The sequence below is a fragment of the Cariama cristata genome, unplaced genomic scaffold (assembly GCF_000690535.1).
Source record: "Cariama cristata isolate BGI_N322 unplaced genomic scaffold, ASM69053v1 scaffold24343, whole genome shotgun sequence".
NCBI classification, from domain to species: Eukaryota; Metazoa; Chordata; class Aves; order Cariamiformes; family Cariamidae; genus Cariama; species Cariama cristata.
The window spans coordinates 1-19,649 of NW_009608149.1; the positions used below are offsets into that span (position 1 = coordinate 1).

The 19,649-nt window shown below is 47.9% G+C and overlaps 1 protein-coding gene across 1 annotated transcript; it reads right to left on the reverse strand.

Moving 5' to 3' along the window:
* Positions 1 to 1,951: 1,951 nt before the first annotated feature.
* USP48 (ubiquitin specific peptidase 48) lies at positions 1,952 to 19,293 on the reverse strand (the record flags this gene model as incomplete). Its single annotated transcript, XM_009697025.1, has 17 exons — positions 1,952 to 1,974; positions 2,096 to 2,122; positions 2,371 to 2,419; positions 2,850 to 2,975; positions 3,190 to 3,345; positions 3,773 to 3,877; positions 6,022 to 6,128; positions 6,366 to 6,496; positions 7,139 to 7,249; positions 7,773 to 7,834; positions 9,677 to 9,799; positions 9,958 to 10,082; positions 13,121 to 13,192; positions 14,586 to 14,716; positions 14,856 to 14,970; positions 16,374 to 16,574; positions 19,144 to 19,293. Coding segments are annotated over 17 exons (1,814 nt in total), but the record flags the coding sequence as incomplete, so codon positions are not given.
* Positions 19,294 to 19,649: the final 356 nt, after the last annotated feature.

The following is a 19,649-nucleotide window of genomic DNA, read 5'->3' on the forward strand; positions in this document are numbered from 1 at the left end:
CCCGACCCCACAGCATCCCGGAGTGGGATTTGCAGGAAAATAAATCCCCCGCCTTTTAGGCGAGGCGTTAAAATACACGACAGACCACGTGTATGCGCTTTAATAAGGCTTCCACAGCTCAAATGACAATTTTAATCCGATAATGTTTGCAAATAACAGACAAAACGGTAACTGGGCCTTTGATCACATCTTGTGCCTGCGTCCTCCGTGAGATACGGCGATGCGGCGGCGTGGCCGCGCGTCAGCTCTCGGAACCACCGCCCCGGCCCTGGCTAATTCCTTCCATTTAATTTTGCAACGTTATAAGCTCAAGGAAGAGATTTTTTTTTTGTAACATTAAAGAAAATTAACAGCAAATTGAAACAACGAAAAAAAAAGTACCAAGGACTATGTACACAAGCGAGTGCTTCAGTCTGGGAAGAAGAAAACCTCCTGCCCGTTCCTGAAGGACGGAGCGGCTTCGGCACACGGAATTCCTGCCAACGTCTTTACCTTGGGAAAGAATATGCGGGGCCAAATTGCCCCCCAAACCACCTCTTAAGAGCTCCATGGCCCCTCAAACGCCGGCTGCTTCGCCCCACAACCCGCCGGGGACGGGGAGGAGGACGCGGAGCCCCTGCGCTCGGCACAGGCCAGCTGGAATCCTTCGGAGAAAAGAGAACATTTAAAATAAACGCTACCGGGGTTGTCAGGACGGGACGCGTGGCCCCTCTCCCCCGGCCGTCTTGCAGCCCCAAACTCCTCCAATCCTTTAAAAAAAATGAAGCTGATGCGGCAGCAACCCAACTCTCCGCATCATGTTTTGCCACGGAAACAAGTTAAAAGGCTGAAAAGGAAGAGGAAACGTCTAACTTTATTACGGAGGCACCTCGACAGTGCCCTTTTTTTTTCCCCCCCTAAAGTCTGGAAGTGGTACGCTAGTTCCTGCTACTAATAGGCAACGGGGAGAGCGCCTTTCTGGGAGCTACAGATGTTAAAAAAAAAAAAAATTAAAAAAAAATTATTAGTGCATTCCTGAAAAATGAGGAGAATAGAGGGGAAAAAACAAACCCTCTTCCCATGGGAAACACGCCAGCCACCCGTGCCCCCTTTGCCGTCTCCGGTTCAGGTTCTCCCAGGCCATGGGCGTGAGCGCTCCCAGCAGTCCCGGACTGGAGGAAAAGATGTTATCAAAAGTCATTAAATTACCCCACGTTTCTAAAAAACACAGTTCACAGAGAAAGACCAGGTGGTTATTTAAAGATCATCAAACATTTGGAAGTGAAGGCGAGCGGCTGAGAAGCCGGCGGGGGCGGCGAGGGAGGCGGGCCCCAGCCCCTCGGCGATGGAAGGCTGTCGGAGGCAGACCACGGCTTACATTTGGGGTTAAACAGATGAAGGTTTTTTTGTTTGGGTTTTTTTTTTGTTGTTTTTTTTTTGTTTTTTTTTGAAAGAGCTAGACATTCCTCACAAGTAACAATTTCTTTACTTCCATGCTGTACTGAAAGAGTAATAGTCGATCAAAGACAGGATTATCTGTAAGCAGGTTACGCCTAAAGAGTTACTCGAGAACAGATCAAGATGTTTTTGATCTACTGGATTACAACCCCTCCTCGGACAGACGAGCGCGGTGCGGGATCTGAGTCAGGAAATACAGGAGAATGCCTCCGTCTCCCTCGCCTGTAAACACGGTACGCTCTCACTGCTGCTAAGCTTTCCAACCTTCCTGTTGCTTTATTAAATATAAAATCGGGAACGTTCTCTTGAAGGCAGGACGTCCTTCAGTGCAATCTGCTTTGACATAAGGCATTTTTTGGGGGGGGGGGGGGCAGTCATTTCAGAATGGGTTTCTGCCTTCTGGAAGAGTCAAAGAGTTCAGTCCTGCATCCACTTTTGTTTCTTTTAATGCCCTACCGTGTCAAAATCCTCTTCCCTTCTGGTCACTCCTCTGTTGCCAACGCTTTGAAAACCATCAGTGTCCAAGTAAACCAGTCCCTGAGGAGAAAAGAAACGACCAAAAGATGATGACGCTTATGGGACGGAGATGAAGTCAGCATGGGCTTACATAAAAGGGGAGCAGGGGAAAAAAAAAAACACGAAACACAACTGGACTCACCTTTAAATCCTTCTTCAGGCATACAAACTGGGGATGGAAAGAAAAAGGCACAGCGTTAGAAGTCTCCCGACAGTCGTTTCTAAACAGATCTTTTGTCTGAGCGGCGGCATGCCGCCGAGTCTCCCATTGACGGTGACAGGAAAGCTTTGACGTTGCTATTTTCTACCTTTACAACCCAAATCCAACACAATCCTTGGCCACCAATACTTCGCCCAAAATCACAGTGGCAAGGTGCCTTCCCCAAGCCCCAAACCTTCCGGGCTGCCCCGCCTCACCTTGCATAACGTCGTCCATCGCCGCGTAATCCGCAATTGGTTCATCAGCCTGGAAAATGAAGCAGAGCAGGGGATTAAGGAGCAAGCAACCTCGTGTGGAAGTTCACAGCCCGATCAGTTCACGGTGCTGCTCTGGAGGCGAGCGGGGAACAGGTCTCTTGCTCAAACGCTGCCTGGGAACAAGAGGGGAGGACTCGCTCCCTAATTTAGCAGTATTTTGGGCTGGTACGCACACAGCTCAGCAGCAAAGGGCAGCTGATAAATGCTCTTTAGAATACAAAAAAAGAGGATTTTCCTCATCCAAGAAGGAGCTCCAGGGGGAACTCATTAAATTAGGCTACCCAGCAGCCACGGGTGGGCACGTCTAGTGCACAGCAGTTTTCACACGCACCACAACGTGCTTCTCTCTGGCTGTATAAAAACCAGTTCAATTCTCAGCTTTATTCGACTCTATTTTAGCAGCCATTCTCTCGTGTTACCTTTAATAAAATGACGGACTCGGGGATGACTCCCAGGCTGCCGAGCGTTGCCGTGTCATCGCTCAGTATCTTCCCATCGATTGACAAATTCTGGTCGAAGGGAGCAACTGAAAATGCATGCATGATCTGTGCCAACACAATGAGACATGCTGATTTTGTGCGGAGGGAAAAAACATATCGCTGAGCTACACAAAAATACCACCTTTAGAAGAGCAACGCGTGCCTTTCAAGGCCACGTGGGACTTTATACTCTTTCCCTCCATCCCCTCCCAGCCACGTGCTCCTAATCTTGCATTTTCTTCCTCAAGACGACTCATTCCTTGGAAGGAAAACCCCTTACCTGTATTTTCAGCTCTTTCAGCGTCTGATTAGCAGAAACAAGAAGCGCTTTCTCCCCTCTGACTTTCCGGTGCCGGGTGCTTCGCCTGATGCCTTGCTTTTGGTAAGTGACGTAGCTCTGGTGTGAGATCTTCTGGCGCTTCGCGCCACCGTTGGTCTAGAAATAAGAGGCAAAAATCAGGAGCCCAGGTTTGGGATTGGTGGAAAATACAACCTCCCTGTACCCTGGACTGCGTTTCGGGCGAGTCGGTCATGCGAGGGACGGCACGAAGCGCTGAAAAGCCCATTTGAAAGCGAACCACTGCACGCAAGTATCGAGAGGACCGAAGGACTTGCCTTGCAACCTCGGTTCCTGCTTCCAACGCTAGCGCGGGGCGGATTACCAGCCAAGCGTGTGAGTCACCATCAATATTTGATCTCTCCAAAAACAAAGTGACGGTGTGGTACAACCATTAAAATGACAAATTTAAGACACTGTTGTTTTCGCCTGCTAGTGGTAAACAGAGGAGGAAGGCTACCCCATCATGCTGACGCAAGAGGATGATGCAAAAACCAAGGAACCTGGCGGCGTTTTTGATCTCTACCTGGTTAAAATCTGGGTCTTGCTCCCCCTCTGGCTTGTTTTCCTCCCTTTCCTCTTCAGCTTCTGAGCTGCTCACGTTCAGCTCCGGAGCAGCGTCCTTCATTACCTGAAGTCATAAAAATCATTCTCCGTCACTAACCCGACAGCATCGGCCCAGACTGTCACATCACGGCACACCGCTTGCAGAGACCTCCAGGATGCCACCTTGATCCAACGAGCCGAGGCAGAGCAGGAAGAACCCAGGGATCGGCTCCACAACCTCTGCAAAGTCTTCTCCACCCCTCCCCAGCTGCATCGAACCATGGGGGCATTCGGCCCAGGAGAAGAAGCTTCTCTACTGCCTTGCAGGTGCTTCCTGCGGCTCAGGACCTACCCTCCTCTCTAGGCAAAAGGAAAGTCCCCAGGGGCCTGGACTGATTTCTTTCCCATTAGCTGCCTGCTTCTCTGGTTCATCTAAGTGTATTACGAAAGCCCTAACACAGAGAAAGGAATATTATCTGTAAATTAGACACTTATCCATCCCTGCAGCAGACCCACAGAGGCACTCAGCACCATTATTTATGGGTCTGGAGGTTGTAAGTAAATGAAATCTAAATAATTTACATGAACATATAAATAAAAAGGATGTTCAGTTCTGTGTAAGTCACTCCAGGAGGCACAGATCTGCCGGACGTGAATTCACATCTAGGCTTCAGCTGGAGCTGGGGTTTGCAGGAGCCCAGGAGACTGGCGCGCTCTCCATCCTGGATGCCCCAGAGCTCACTTCTCCGTCAATGTATTTGCAATTAACAATGCAATCCCAGCTCCCAAACATCCAGCACCAACCACAGCCTCCCCAGAGCCCTCCAGATTCCAGCAGTGCTGCCCTATGCTGATTTTATACGGCCGTGGTTTCCCTCTTGCAGCATCAGCCAGAAGAGGTACCCAGGGGTTGCAGAGGGGGAAAAGCAGGGGCAAGGGGACGGGAAACACTCCTCAACTTCACAAATCAAAAGTGGCAGGGAAGGAAGCAGGGGCTTCAAGTGCCGCCGGCCACAACCCTCGCCGGAGCGGCCCCCGGCCACAACCCTCGCCGGCAGTGCTGCCGCGCTGCTGGCAGGCATTATTGCTGCTTCGCATCTCGCTGAGGCTGCCCTGTTAATGAGGGATCTTGCAGGCAAGCTCTCGCCCCCTCTCTCCAACTCCAGCTGCTCGGCAAAGAATAGCTGCCTGTTTTTTGCCAGCCCCACGTGCGAGCGTGGTCCCGTCCAGCACCAGAAAAAAAACAAAAAGCAACCCTCCTCTGCACCAGAGCCAAGACACAGCCTTGGGATTCAGCCTCCAGACAGGCTAAAAATCCGTAGCCGATGGCTCAAGATGGTGCTGCGTGCTCTACATCTCACAACCAAGGCAGAAACCCGTCCAGCCTCCGGCACCCTGCAGTTCTCCGGGCTCCAGCTCCTCCCTTAGATTGACAGGGAGGTAGAAATCAACGAGAGGCAAAAAAAACCAAAACCAAAACCCAACCCCACGCTGCAAAGGTGCAAGGAACTCCTTTATCTGAGCTTGCCCACGAGCCTTGGTTTCCCCCTTAAAGAATAAAACAAGCCCTAAGGAGGAAGACTTACTGTACCCAGCTTTTGGGTACCTGCAAAGCCAGTTCTAGTCTTGATACTAATCCCTTAAGACACCAGTAAAGCGGAGACATAATTCACAGCTTCGGAGGGGATCGTGAAAACTATCTCTTAAGTTCACTACTGTTACATCAGCATGGAGGTTAAGAGCCTATTTCTATCTAGGAATAAATGTCACTTGAGCAACCAAGAAAGGAAATGACAAATATTGGAGGGGGAGGTGAACAGGTAGAGCCTGGTAACACGATTACGAAGACAGGAACAGTTACAACACTGCCTAAAATAATCAAAGCTGGGAACATTCGTGAAGATAACTGGTAATGCAAAGGATTCGGTCTGGCAAAAGGAAGCCTCGAGAAGACCAAATTTTCAGAGTAACTACAGCCAGAATTTCCCCATTTGCTGTTTTAGCCAAGGCAATAGCTTCCACGAGCCACGGAGCTGGGTGCTTTTTGTCCGCAGAGAGCAGCCCTGCCCACCACCATCACGGGCCACCCAGCAACCCCCCAGCAGGGACACGGCAGGCTGCGGTAGCCGTCTCGCCACCGTGTCCGGATCATTATTTGGGTGCTCGGCGCAGTTTCCGTTAAACGAAACGGAGCCAGGATGAGCAAGGACCGAGGGAGAGAGCCCATACCTTTTTATTATCCACCACTTTATGGATGTAGATGGTTGCTTGGGTGTACTCACGCAAATCCCGCTGCTGTTGACACAACAGCCCTTCTCTGCACTCTGGACAGAGTTCTGGGGAGGCACAAAGGAAAAACGCATTTAATTGCTTCAGCTCCTTGGAGACACCTGCCCAATGCCTCTCACCGCCAGCCCAGAGCGGATCACATAACCAGGGGCATCTGCCAAGCTCCGTATTTACCACTGATCCCCTTAGATCTGACCCTTTATCTGAAAAGCAGCCATTTCCCAGGGAGTCGGCACCAATCAGCAAAAGAACAGAGCACAGACAGCAGCAAAAGCTGCACTCACGGGGTTCAGAGGTGTAAAGTGCGCTCTCGGGGTCCGCCCCAGCAGCTTGCGTTCGGGTGATTTTGATGACGTGATCCACGACAAAGAGTTTTTGAATCCTCTCCCACTCGCTGGGCCATATTAGAGCTATACTGTGCAAAAGAACAAGAACGTGCTTTATGACATGGAAAAGCCAAGCCCTAAGCTCCTGAACAGCCTCCCCTTTTCTTTTTAGTCTGTTAACGAAAGAAAGGCTGCAAAAATCAATCCATAACCCCAGCTGCACGGGAGGGCCTGTACACCCAAGATAACAGGGGAACAGTAGCGTGTTATTAGTGATGCTGCTTTGCTCCAGTCATGCTGGAGGGAGGATGGAGGAGGAGAGGAATGGAAGATCTGCTACTTTTAGTGCTGCATCATTGCAGAAGCAACGCTACGGAACATGAACTCCAGCCCAGTGTCCAGCGCTCCAGGGGCAAGTCTCACGGAAAGCAAATCATAAGGAAGCTAGATGTTTCTATGTGCCGGTCAAATTCAGGGTACTTTATTGTTAGGAACTAGCCAAGCTGAAGTAAGCTCTCTTTTTTCCTGACCCAGCATCCTTTGACAATTTAGGTCTTGTCTTGCATGAAGGCTAAGGTGGGCCTGAGAAAGCATATGTGTTAATTTTGTTCAAAGGAAAGCATTTGCTCCTTGTGTTGCTGCGGCTCAGCGAGCCTCCAGGAACGTTCCCCAAGGCTCGCGAGAGACGAAGGCACCCGGCAAAGGCAGACGTGTGAAGAGAAGAAACTCACAGTTTGGAGTCTTCTTTGGTCATGGAAGCGTAGGTGAACATGAGACCCCCGTGGGGGCAGAGAAGAACGCTGTTTCCTACCGAGGACATGGGGCTGCATCGCGTCGGCCTCCTGCGCGGGCAAAGGAAAGCGGTTTGCAAAGCGTGGTCAGGTTATTTCATAAAAACCACAACTCTGCAGGCAGCCAAGAAGAAATCACAGGTGAATGTTTACAGAACGCATTCCAACAGGGAATATTAAACTACTACCAACGAGGAAATCAGATCTGCTTTCCTGTGCGTTGCAAAATTACTCTCCTATCTCGCAGAGATTTCCATCTCCTACCACCAGCTGCCCATGGAAACAGGACTGAGCGTTGACCTTTGCCTAGGATACAGCTCCAGACAGATGAAAAAACTAATCAGGTTACTATCTAATCCGACCATCTGGTTAAGACACGGTAAACAAGGAAATTCAGTTTCTTACAAGGTATTACAACCGATAATGAGTCCTGCAAAAATCAGCTTCCTTGTTTCCACAAGGCAAAGCGCAGGTAACTAACTACACACCGCACCAGCACTCAAAAGCAAAATCATTATCTACAGCCCCCCCCCCCCAAGGAATAAAAAGCATCAAAAACCTCAAACCAAGTTACCTGACAAACTTCCTCCATTCTTCTACAAAGAACTGCGAAACAATATACAGCTCGTCTGTCTCCTGGAAGTGAAAAAAAAAAAAAAAAAAGATCTTTTCTAATTAATCCAACAATAGGGAAGTGATGATTGCTCAGCTTTTTCTGCAGCGCTCATTCTCTTCTGAGACCTCAGCATTTTTACCATGACAACTCCATCCGAGCACGCTGGGAAAGCCAAGTGAAGTAATTTGGGATCAAGTACTAAGCACTTACATTACTAATCTCATGTTTATTACAAAGTTAGTTTAGCTTTAGATCCAATTACTTTTAACTCGCAGCAGGAAACGGTCATTTCCCCCGGGGCAGCTAAGACTCCCCAGCACCACCTTTTCTCCCCAGCTACCTGGGGCCTAAAGCAGGTGCATCCCGGCACCCCACAGGTGTGGGGTGAGACCACCCCAGCCTGCTTCATTTGCTTCACCCATCAAAATCCAGAAGTTTCTCCTTTTGGCAGCAGCACGGGTTCAAAACCACTGCCATGCACCCTCATGAGGCAGTGGTTTTAGGATAAACCGGTTTTCCTGTCCCGACTGATTTGCCATTAGATAGTCTGCTCCTGGACAAGAAACCACCTAGATCCTAACAGCCGGCTGACAAAATCCTTTCTGTGCTCACCTATCCTCACCACTTCCCCTAACGCAGATCTGAGAGCTCACTCCATCTTTCTGCAGGAAAATTCAGCACACCTGAGGAATATATTTGTTTTTTAATCTCCTCTCGATTAAATTGCTCTGCTTATTTTCTTCCCCGAACCTCAACTGTTTTGGATCAGGAAAACTCAAAAAGCTTGAGGGAAAAGATTCTCAGCTCTTTTTTTTTCATCCTCCCTTGGGAAATTCAAAGAGAGCGGAGGACGTAGCCTCGCTGTCTGGAGAGACCCTCATATTGCCAGCTGACCCATGGTGATGGGCTCCAGCTTTCCATCACCTACTCCAGCTACAAAAGCAGACCCAACCAGACACCACCCCTGAATACCGCCGGTAGGACCTGGCAGCTCTCCAGCTCAGCACAGAGCTTTTCCTATTTAAACCCTTTCGGAGCTTCCTGGTTCCGAGACACGGATCTATCCTGACCTCAATATTTACTCACAGCTGGAGAAGGCACCCGAGAGCGGTAAGCTGCCCTCACAAGTAGGAGCAACTGAGGCAGAGAGCTCTGCCAAAACACCTTGGCAGGATCTAAGACTCAATCATTAATCAGCACCGTGTGATGTCCAGGAGCCAAGGCGTGGAGCCAACAGCTTGTGCCATTTCTTCTGAGCCGCCTTGAAGCCCCAAGAAAGTCCTGGAGAGCTGCACACTTGTATCAGGGAGAAGCCAGTACGAGAGGTCTTGCACAACCACCACTTCTATTTACAGGGTTTCAGCATTTAGGGAAGCTCTCCCCGAGCTCTCGGGATGCAGGAGGATGCTGGAGCGCATGCGAATTTTGCCTGACCAGCAGCAAAAGCCCAGCCCGCTCGGGAAGGCAGATGGGGGGCAGCAGAAAGCCGCCTCCACTGGCACGGCTGCATCATTTCGGTCCTTCTAGGGGCGGATATAACCACAGCAGCAATATTGTCGCTGCTTATCGCGCTGACTCCGGGCCAGCAACAGCTATGTTGGCACACGAGCCATTCTCGTGTATCTTTAGCAGGGCTTTGTGCCAGCACAGCTAATCGGGGGAAATCACACCTCGGCACAACACACGTGTAAACTCTGTTGGCACAGGCTTCCCAGCGCAGGCACGGTCTCACTCAGACCGAGTGAATGATTATCAGGCAGTGTCTCTCAGGTGAAATAAAATTTCTTAGGGAGAGGGATAAAAGCTAATAAAAACCTCCCCCAACCCCTGCTACGTTCCCCTGGTTGCTTTCCTTCCCGTACCTGAGGCCAGCTGCCCAGGCAAGGTCTGCATTTATCATGAAACAGGTTCTGGAGAGAAGTCTTCTGCTCGCTGGCCATCATCTTATGCAGAGCTTCATTTTCCTCCCCTTCACGCTCTAAAATCTGCATGAAACAGTTAATTATACCACAGCTTCAGTTCCTAGCTGCTATTAAAAGGTGGTATTATTTTCTTCCACTGCACTGGGTCATATTAAAAAGAAAACCAGAAATACGACCATGTATTTACAGTCAACAAAAGGGTAGCATTATTTGGCAAATACCTTGCACTGGGAACAGCACTCTTTGTTATTTGGGAATTCAGGGGCCTTTGGAAAATATTGCTTGAGTTTCTCCCAGGCTTCCTTCGAAACCACCCTCCGTTCGTTTTCAGATATGCACAGGTCACCTGCAGAGAGAGAGCCAAGAAAAGGGCTTTGCTCTTGTCGTGCTCAGCAATGTTTTGCAGCCTTAACTAGATTTAAGAGATTACAGGGTATAAATGTGGGGGAAGATATTCACGCACTTATCAGCCAACACCCTGTCAGCCAAAGAGAGTGCAACCAATACACAAAAATCACCTTCTACTTCTTTACCATTTCCTTGTTTAAACAGGAAAAAAATTAATATGACTTTAATTCTTAAAAATGTGCTTTAGATTTCAAAGCTCATGAACCAAGCACCTGATGAAATACAAGTGGCAGTAAAGAGATGCTCTGAAAAGCAAGGACAAGCCAAAGAGGGCACAGGGCTATGGTTTTCTGATCCTGGCTCTCCATAGCTACATTTTTATGGTGACTCCATTTATCAAGCTGCAGGCTAACCCCATGCCCCCTGAAATGGGAGCCAGGTTCTTTCCGCACTCTTGAAAAGCAAAGTTACAGCTGCATAATCTCAGACAGCTTCATGTGCCCTATCCAAGCACTTCAAAACCTGGAAAGGACAGATTTTGCACCCTAGACCTGCTCGAGGGAAGAGCTGGAGCGTGAAGATATGAAGCAAGATTTACCAGCTACCCCCCAGACAACTTGTCTGCTGTATTGTTTATCCTGATGCTCAAGCAGCGCACAAAAAACCCGCAAGAACGGTCTAGCATGAGGCATTTGTGCTCATCATTTGTGCAATAGGAGTAGCAGAAAGATCACGCTCACGCATTTGGACACCCCGTGTACGCATGACGACACGCGCTTCCGCGGACAAACAAAGCTTGGGAAAACTGGAGCAGGCAAGGGCTCAAGGATCCAACCAGCCGCCTGCTTGCAGGCTTGATGATCACCCAAGGGGAAAACACAACTGCGTCTCCCTACGAGACAGCAGCTGGGAAGGCAAGGCACGGCTGCGCTCCAGGCAGTTGCAGCAAGGAACAAGAGGAACAGTCGTTGCAACACCAAGATGTAAACCGGATTTAGGTGCAGCATGGGAATATTCATGTCTCAACATGGATTTCACCAGCAAGAGGGAAGCAAAACAGCAACTGCGAAGTTGTGGTGCTGAGCAGTGTTCAGCAAAGGGCACGATACCTTATTATCTGCTGTTCTACAGCCTGAAGAGCTACAGAAAGAAGACAGGGAGAAAAGGCTCCTTCCTCCCCACTCTCCGGTAGCTCTTTAATATTACAAGCAGCTCCTCAGGCCCACAGACCCGTCAGCTTTCCTCACTCCAGCCAAGCCTGGAGTTCTGCCAGCCCCAAAGGGAAAAAATAGCAACGTTCCCCTCCTGCTTTTCCTCTAATAAACAAAGGTCAGGCCGGACTGCTTCGATGCAGCACTTAGCCACTTGTTCTTCATCAAACATGACCAAGTGGCCCAGCTTCACCATATGAGGAGGCAGAACCAGGCTGCTTTCCAGAGCCAACAAGGATGGGGAAAAAAACTGAGCTTGTACAAATAAGTGCTTTGACATCACATGATTAATGAAAACAGATTAATACGCTGTTGAGTGAAAGAGGTGGAAAAACCAGATCTGGGTGTGCGGGGAACAAGTGCTCTGCCATCTGGAAGAAGATGATCCCAACTACTGCTGACCCTGCTTCCCCCTCCTGCCGTCCAGGGACACATTTTGGGCATGGACATCAAAGAAGTCCTAGCTTGGTATCTGGAAAAAATTATTCGCTGGGGTCAAGCAGCTACTAGAGAGTGAGAAATTGCAGCAAAGATGCAAAGTGACTTCCTAAGGGAATGCCTGGATGGCCTTCAAAAGTGGGCTTTCCCAGCGCCTACCATGAAGGCAGGAACTTCCTCCACAGCAAAATTAAGGCCGTAGGACCCAGCCTACAGATTTGCTGATACACTCCAGAGGGAAATTCTAAAGGTGGAAAGGTTATTTTCCACGAGTAACTGGAGGTTAGCTCAAGATGATGAAACCTGATCTGCCAGCAGCCCCCCATATTTAATATTATTTATTCTGATATGACCCAAAGTCACAGATCAACTAGCAATTTATCAGCATAATATTTTCAAAGCCCTATTGGCCTATTTTTATCACGTCTGGCTATATTAAATATTTCATCACCACGCTGCATGCTTCTATTTAACAGCAGCAGCCTTGCGGCAACGGGGAATACGGCGTTAAAGGCTCTGAAAAACAGCTAACACCGTGACAAAGTGCTTAAACGCTCTGCTTCAAAATGAGGCTTTACCAAGCCATTACTCTACACCCTTGATTAGCCTTGGTGACAGGAGGTGTATTGCTAATTTATGGCATGTTTCTTTCTCGCTAGGAACAAGACTGAGCATCCTTGGCAGGGAAACTGATGCCTACAAACAGGAGCTTACTAGAACAGAGTCATGTCTGGGAGCGACAGACAAGCTAAAAAAGTGAGATTTAAACAACAGGGTAGCCAAGGATGTAGCTAATGAACCGTCACTCAGCAAAACAACTAACATCGGGTCAAAACCTTATGTAAACGGACACCAAAGCACAGCAGGTTGGTAAATCGATATCCTTCGTGGTCCCAGCCACTGGCAGATAAGCCCGTGTTTCTACAGTTGTTAGGTAAGTGCTCCTATTTTAATGTAAACCAAGAGAATAAATGGATACTCTCAGCTCGCACCTTGACTGATGTACACCACCTGTTTTCCTCCTAATACTTTCAGAGCTTCCAAGTGGCCGCAGATCTTTGGTGCTGCCCTCGCTCCATCATGTCACTTCGTTAGCGAGAGGAAGAGATGCTCCCTTCCCACAGCCCAGCATTTCCCGTAGCAGCCAGGCGACTCTGCCTTGATGGCCCTTTCACCGCCTTACGAAATCTGGACTACAATGTGACAGCGCGCTTGCAAATAAAAGCTCAAAGTTTGAGTGTCAAGAAACACCAGGAAAATGAGATTTAAGCGCATTTCTTCAGTAATTACTCATGTTGGCCTTAGACAGAGCAAAGGCTACAAGGTTAATGTCTTGAGCAGTGGGCAACAACAGATATATTCAGCTCCGTCCCCCATAGAGACTTACCATGTGGGCACACGATGTCTTCATTAAAATTTAACTCCTCTTCCTCCTCTCTTTTCTCTTCATTTGATTCATCTAATTAAAACAAACAAACAAACAAAACAAAACCAAGAAGATTGCGCAGAGTTCCTGTCTCAAGGAAAAGGAAAAAAAATCTTTGGGGGAAAAGGAGCACGGTTGCCTTTCAAATTGCAGCAAAACCCTTAACCCAAGGGAAAGGCTGGAAGGAAATTTGTTATTCTCGAATGCCTTGGCCTCCGGGCAGGCAGGATTACAGCCTACAGGCCACGTAGGAGTGCTTTGAAGTGCCTGGAGCACAAGCCCGCCCTTTGTGAGATTACAAAGGATGCATTTGTTATGGCTAAAACACCACGGGGGGTTCACTGCTCCCAAAGATCTGGGAGTTTAACCTAAACACAAGTCTAGGTAAGAGCGCAGGGAGCGGAGATCTTCCTGGCAAAATATTAGTCCGCTCTTTGCCTTGAGGACACTGATCTAAACCAGATGCTGCCTGACAAACTAAGGGGGAGCCTGCCAGGGGTTTGACAAGCCCCACATTAATGTATAAATTATAGTTAAGAACTGTAGCTCCACAGACAGCGCTGGCCGCTAAATCGGAGCATCATAAACACAATAATGTGTTAGTAAGAGTCTCTAACAACCTGCGTAACGAGCAAGTTGGCTTGTGAGCAATTCAAATGTACCACTGGGAGTTGCAACCTGTTGCGAAACCAAGGTCACCACTGAGGAATGACGAGTAGTAACTCGGCGGCGAAGTATGCTTCTCTCAATGAATGCTCCACCAGCAGTGCCAGCTCACAGATATTATCAGGAGGGCTGTGGTGTTCGCGGAGCCTTCAAGCCCAAGATCAATGCCATTAGCCCATCATCTCCACTTTCATTCAAAGAAGCTTCTTGCCCTCAGTTCCGAAACAAAAAGCTTAACAAAATATCCAGTTTCCAAAGGTTTAAAGAGCAGAAGGCAAATAAAACAAACATCTATTCTCACAGACTCATGATATGGTAATAGAAGAGAGTTCAATTCACGATTTCTTTTTCTAGGCTGTGTTTTCCCAGTGCCAATTTACCAGCCGTGCTGTTTCACCCCTAGACCTTCACAACGAACATCTTCATCCCTTCCCCAAGGTAATTTTCATGTTTCTTCCTCCCCTGTGCTCTCTCATTCACATAAAAGCGTATGAAAAGATTACGTGTCTGGAGCAGTAATTTTGCACAGCTTTGTAAAACTACTTATTACCTCATCTTCTTCTCCAAGTACGAAGATCACCCAGTAGTTTTGAAGCTTATCAAATAAAAAGCTGCTTAAATGAAACAGCTTTTTATTTGATTTATTATCCTTCCCTCCCTACTCATAGAAGGGAAGCAAAACAATTACAGGAACACCTGATGTGTCTTTTGTTAGGGGGTACCAGTCAGAGCTGGTGGGTCTCTACAGCAGCAGAACTACCTTTGTTTTGTGCATTTCCATTAATTTTTCCATTACTGTGTTCCGTGTCTTCATCTTGCTCATTTAATTGCTCCAGAGCCAACTGACGCCAGCTCCGCAAGGATGCCTTTCCAACCCAAAACCCGTCGTTCCTGCAGAGAGAGAACAGCGTTGGCAATGCGAATTACAACTGTTCTCCTTCAGAGCTCAAACAGTAAAATCTTAGGAAAAAGCTATTTAAGCACCTCTACGAATCTCTGACAATGTTTGAAAGCGTCGGGACTTACATACCCCTTGACTGTTATCTTCAGCAAGTTCGTAACGGTTTTGTAGTCTTCGTTTAACTGGTTTTTCAGTCGCAAGATTCGACACCTTTCTACCACACAGTCCTTGCAAAGTGCTTTGACTGGGGCGGGGGGGAAAAGAAACACAATTTGTTGCACACATGGCTGAGCTTCTTGCCTGTTTGAACGCGCTCAGACAGGTATGTACCAACTATCCTGCCTTGTGACCAGAGATTTCACACGTAAATGAGGAGATCCCTGGGGTTACTGCCAGATCAGGCCACATTTGAAGCTTAAATAAGTGTAAAACACTTCAGATGAGGTGCGATCTGTTCTGCTAGCTTCGCAGCTCTCCGCCACTGGTATCAACAGTTTGCAACTACAGCTGTGAGCCAGGTCACACCAACACAGCCCCACGGGAGTCAAAAGGCAGGACGGTTCAGGCATATGCAAGGAAAAAGACTATATTGTGGCACTTTGTCGGTTAAACCCAGAAAAAGAAAACCCCTCCTGCAAAGCTACACTGGACCAACAGAAGTGGAAACCCTACAGCTGGGCATATATTTTCATCTGGAAGCAAGACAATCGCGTTCAGGGAAGCAAGTCGGAGAACGCAGCACATCCATCCATCCCTCCCAGCCGTACTCAACGAAAAAACCTGCAGGCGATCTTCCAGTCGACTAATAAACGTTGGCCTGTTTTTTTTTTTTTCCCCACAAAGGCTGCCTGCGTCACAGCAGTTTCTGCTGGTTGCATTTCTTCCCTATAAGCTCCTAGTAGGAGCTGAGCTAATTTGGTCTCAGTGGGAGCTATTGAGCTCCTCTATAAAAGAAACTAAGCCTGGGGCTTGATGACGGGATGCCCAAAGACTGTAGGGGCTGGGCTGACCCCAAAAATCAAAACGCGTGAGAAATGCCTGCAGCACAAGCACAAAGGCTACCAGGTATGTGCCTCCCTCAGATGAGGCAGCTCAGGACAGGCTAGAGGTGAAAGACAGTAAATTATTTTCTTGGCCCGCACACATCCGTGCTGCTCCGGAGCGCGGGCCGCTGGCAAGAGGCAGCACCGATCTGCACACTCCACAAAACGCTGCCCACGCAGGATCCGCAGGTGCTGCAGGCATGGAAAATAATTTTCAAGAGTCTGGGGGGTTGCATGTGCAAGTTTTGTTATCTTCTAGGATCAACTTCATAAAACCTTCCAAGTATTATGTTTTCTAACTGAAGTGCACCTTTGCTTTCTCAGAAATTGCTCCATGCACACCTCTTCCTATACAGAGCAGAACTCACATACAAATCAGACCCTGCAATCAGACTAACTGTATTTGTTTGAATGCTAACATAATTAAGTGATATTAAAAAAATCACCCGGAAATAACAGCGCAGCACAAAAGCTATGCACAGAAATAAAATTACAATGATAAAGGATGGCTCAAAATGGGGCTGGGACCAGAACAAGGCTCTAAAACACGTTCAGCACACAAGAACGTGACTTGGGGAGGGCATTTTCTAGCCCGGTATCTTACCATTCAGCCGGGGCCCTCCTCCATATCTCCTGTAGAAGAAGTCGGCCACGTACTCCGATATCCTCTTCATAATGGATATTTTATCCGGATGGAGTTTGCCGTGCGAGCACAGGCAGGCTGTGTTATCTATAGGTTTTGGAGGAGTAGACTCATCCAGCCATTTCTGCAGCCATTCGAGAGAGATGAAGTCGTACGGGGAACCTGGGAGGGGAAAAAACACAAAGAGAAACAAGCCCGTACGTGTCAGCTAATACACGATACAGCAGATGGTATTTTATAATTACTCTGATATTCAGCGGTACTTTTAAAAATTAACAGGCTATCACTGTTGATTAAATCTCTGCGGTACAAGTTTTCAAACATCTGATTCAGCTTCTCCCATTCAATTCTCATCTTGGCATTGCAGATTTAGAAGACAGGAGCTATGTGAAATTAAGATATGCAAGAACAAGCGGTCATTTCGAATTCAAGCAATCAATATGAAACAGCAGGGCACTCAAGTAGGAAAGGGAGTGCTTTCAGACTGCTAAACCTTTAAGGGCTTATTGGAGAGCAGACCAGGAAAGGGGAAGGTTTTCCTATCGTCCATCGAGGGACAGATAAAATACTTAAATTATGATCATACATTAAAAGGATCTTTCTGTAACAAAGTGAGCTCATCAGGGTAAATTGAAAAATGAAAGGCAACAACAGCAAAGAGACGAGGTCAGTATTCGACTCAAAATTTCAGTGTTATTCTGGGCTGCTCTAACAACAACGCTGGGCAAGAAACACTCGCATATTTTAAGATTTACAGTGCAAACAGAAACTTGCTCAAATTTTTCAGCACGAGCATGGGTTTTTTTGAAACAGAGCAGCAGGTCCGCCTTTGTTTGCTAAAGGAGAAGCACCTTGCACAAAGCAAGGTTCAGGAGCAGGTCAGCATCCGTATGAGCAATGAAATAGCTTTGGGTGAAACCCCTGTATCTCAAACCGAGACCCAGTACTGATGCGCAAACCCTTCCACGAGACGACTGGGAAATTAGGAGGAAATTAAACCCATTCTGTGCGGGCGTGAGGAGGGCAGCTCTGAAACTGAGGGGAGACGTAACCGTTAGTTACATTTATCAAATGAACACAAATCCTTAATGTTTCACGCAAAGGAGCAAGAGAGAAGTTACAGGAAAATACTTTGTCTTCCAGCTTGCACTGGATCTTTGCGAAGCTGGGCTTCAACCCCTCTTCTCTGCACCATAAATCAGCGGTATTTTCATCTTATGCAACGCCATCAGAGATACACAGCCATGACCTCTAGAGAATTGCAACGCTGTCAGAAATGGTTTGCTAGTTTGGGATGAAAGCTGCCTCCCCCGGAAAGTACGTTTTTCTGGGACAGGCTACACAAAGCTGGCAGAAAATGTGTCTGCACAGCTGCAGAGAGAGTCCTGAGCTCCTGCGGGATCAGACCCAGAGCAGCTCTGGAATAACGCTGCCTCCAGCTGTGCGAGCAAGCTGCTGTGCCCAGGATGTGCCCAGCAGCAGGTAGTGGGTGCCCTCAGGGCACTGCTTCAGGTCCTGCCATCTTCAAATTGGGGCAGAGGCGCTTTACCTGCACTTGTAAAAATCATCTTTTTGAGATTTATTCCTCTGTTGTGTTAGAAATGCTGAGAGCAAACTATTCTGTTTCTGCTAAGCGGGAAAGAGAACACACCGGAGTTGTGCTTGTTGCTCCTTTTTAACGGTGACTCATGGCAGATTCATACCTCCACCACAACTTTGATTTAACGGTGACATTTTAACACCGCTCAGACTTGCGGGGACTCAGCAAGATGAGCTCCAACACCCTCCTGTTCGTGAGGTAAGCACCCATTGTCTGCAAACCCGGGTTCATAAATTGAAGATGCAGACATTTACGGGAGCCAAGGAGTCTGCTGTTCAGCTACCCGAATCTCGCTGCTGGTTCTGAGCATCGAGCAACGAACATTAAAAGCTAAACATCAAGTTGTCTAACAGGCTACACAATTAAACACATTTTGAAGTCTTTAATTACCAATTTCCTGGAGTTTTTAGGAGATGCACATAGTGGAAAGAAATTGCCCATGCCGGATGGATACAGCATGTGCCCCTACGCTCATTTCAAGGGAGATGGGGAGAGAAAAACAAGGGGGGGAATAAAAATCCTTGTGTTCAGACGCACTAAGGCAACAAGACGCAAGGAGTAGTATGAAAGGATTAACCCCAGTCACTCATCGGACGGACTATGAAGCTTAGACATGGGGCTTCAAAGCACTGGCAGGGATGAATCAAGTAATTTTCTGCTGGACATCAGGCACTCTCGTACCCTGTTACCTGCTTATTAATACGGATCAACAGCTCCCAAACTTGCTGCGAGCTGGCAATTTGAGAACGGCCAGTTATTCTGCCTCAATACTACTAACTGCTAACGAGATGAGCTGCTCATCAGGCAGAAGAAAACAGTCACAATGCATGGAAGCACAGAGGAGACTGACTGATGAGGAAGGAGCAAGAAGGTATTAGCGATGCCAGAGGCCATAAGAATGAGCAAAAAAAAGGAGAAAAACAGGCTAAGGCAGAAAAACGAGAGGGAAAGCAAGTCCTAAGCATGCACACAGCAACAACAGACAGTGATCGCTTTCCTCTTCGAGAGGGCGACAGCTAATGCCTTTCAGCGATGCATTCAGGCCACAGAAGCGAGTTGTGGGTTAGTTACAAAACATTACTAATCTTAACAATGGTCTACTACAAAATACTACCACAATATCTTACAGACCAGCTTCAGCGGGTAACCTTTTGTAGAGCTCCTTCACCTCTTCATGTTTGATTTTGCCTCTGGCCACGCTCTGTTTGCGCATCTCGGCCATTTCGTTGCACCACTCCTCAAACTTGCAGTTATCGCGCTCCACCAGCTCCTGCAGAAAAGCTGTTGGGAAAGAAGAAAAAGCAGTCATTTCAAGGAAAAATGCCAGTTACCTTAATTATCCCTGTGATTGGTTATCTGGGGATAACAAGAAAGCCTAAAAATGCCCCCACGCAGCTACTGACATACGAGGTCTTTCCAAAAGCCAAGCGCATGGACATTGCTCTCCAGTATTTATGGTTGCAGATGATTAAATGCAACTGTCCTGCACAATACAACAGCGCCCAAGAAAATAATTTACTCGGGGTTGGTTGCTGCGTTAAGAGAAATCCTTTGCTTGCTAACAAGCCTACGCTGAGCATTGGCAGTCGCACAAAGTGCAACGGGGTTTGGTGAGAGGCTGCAGAGCCGGAGCACAG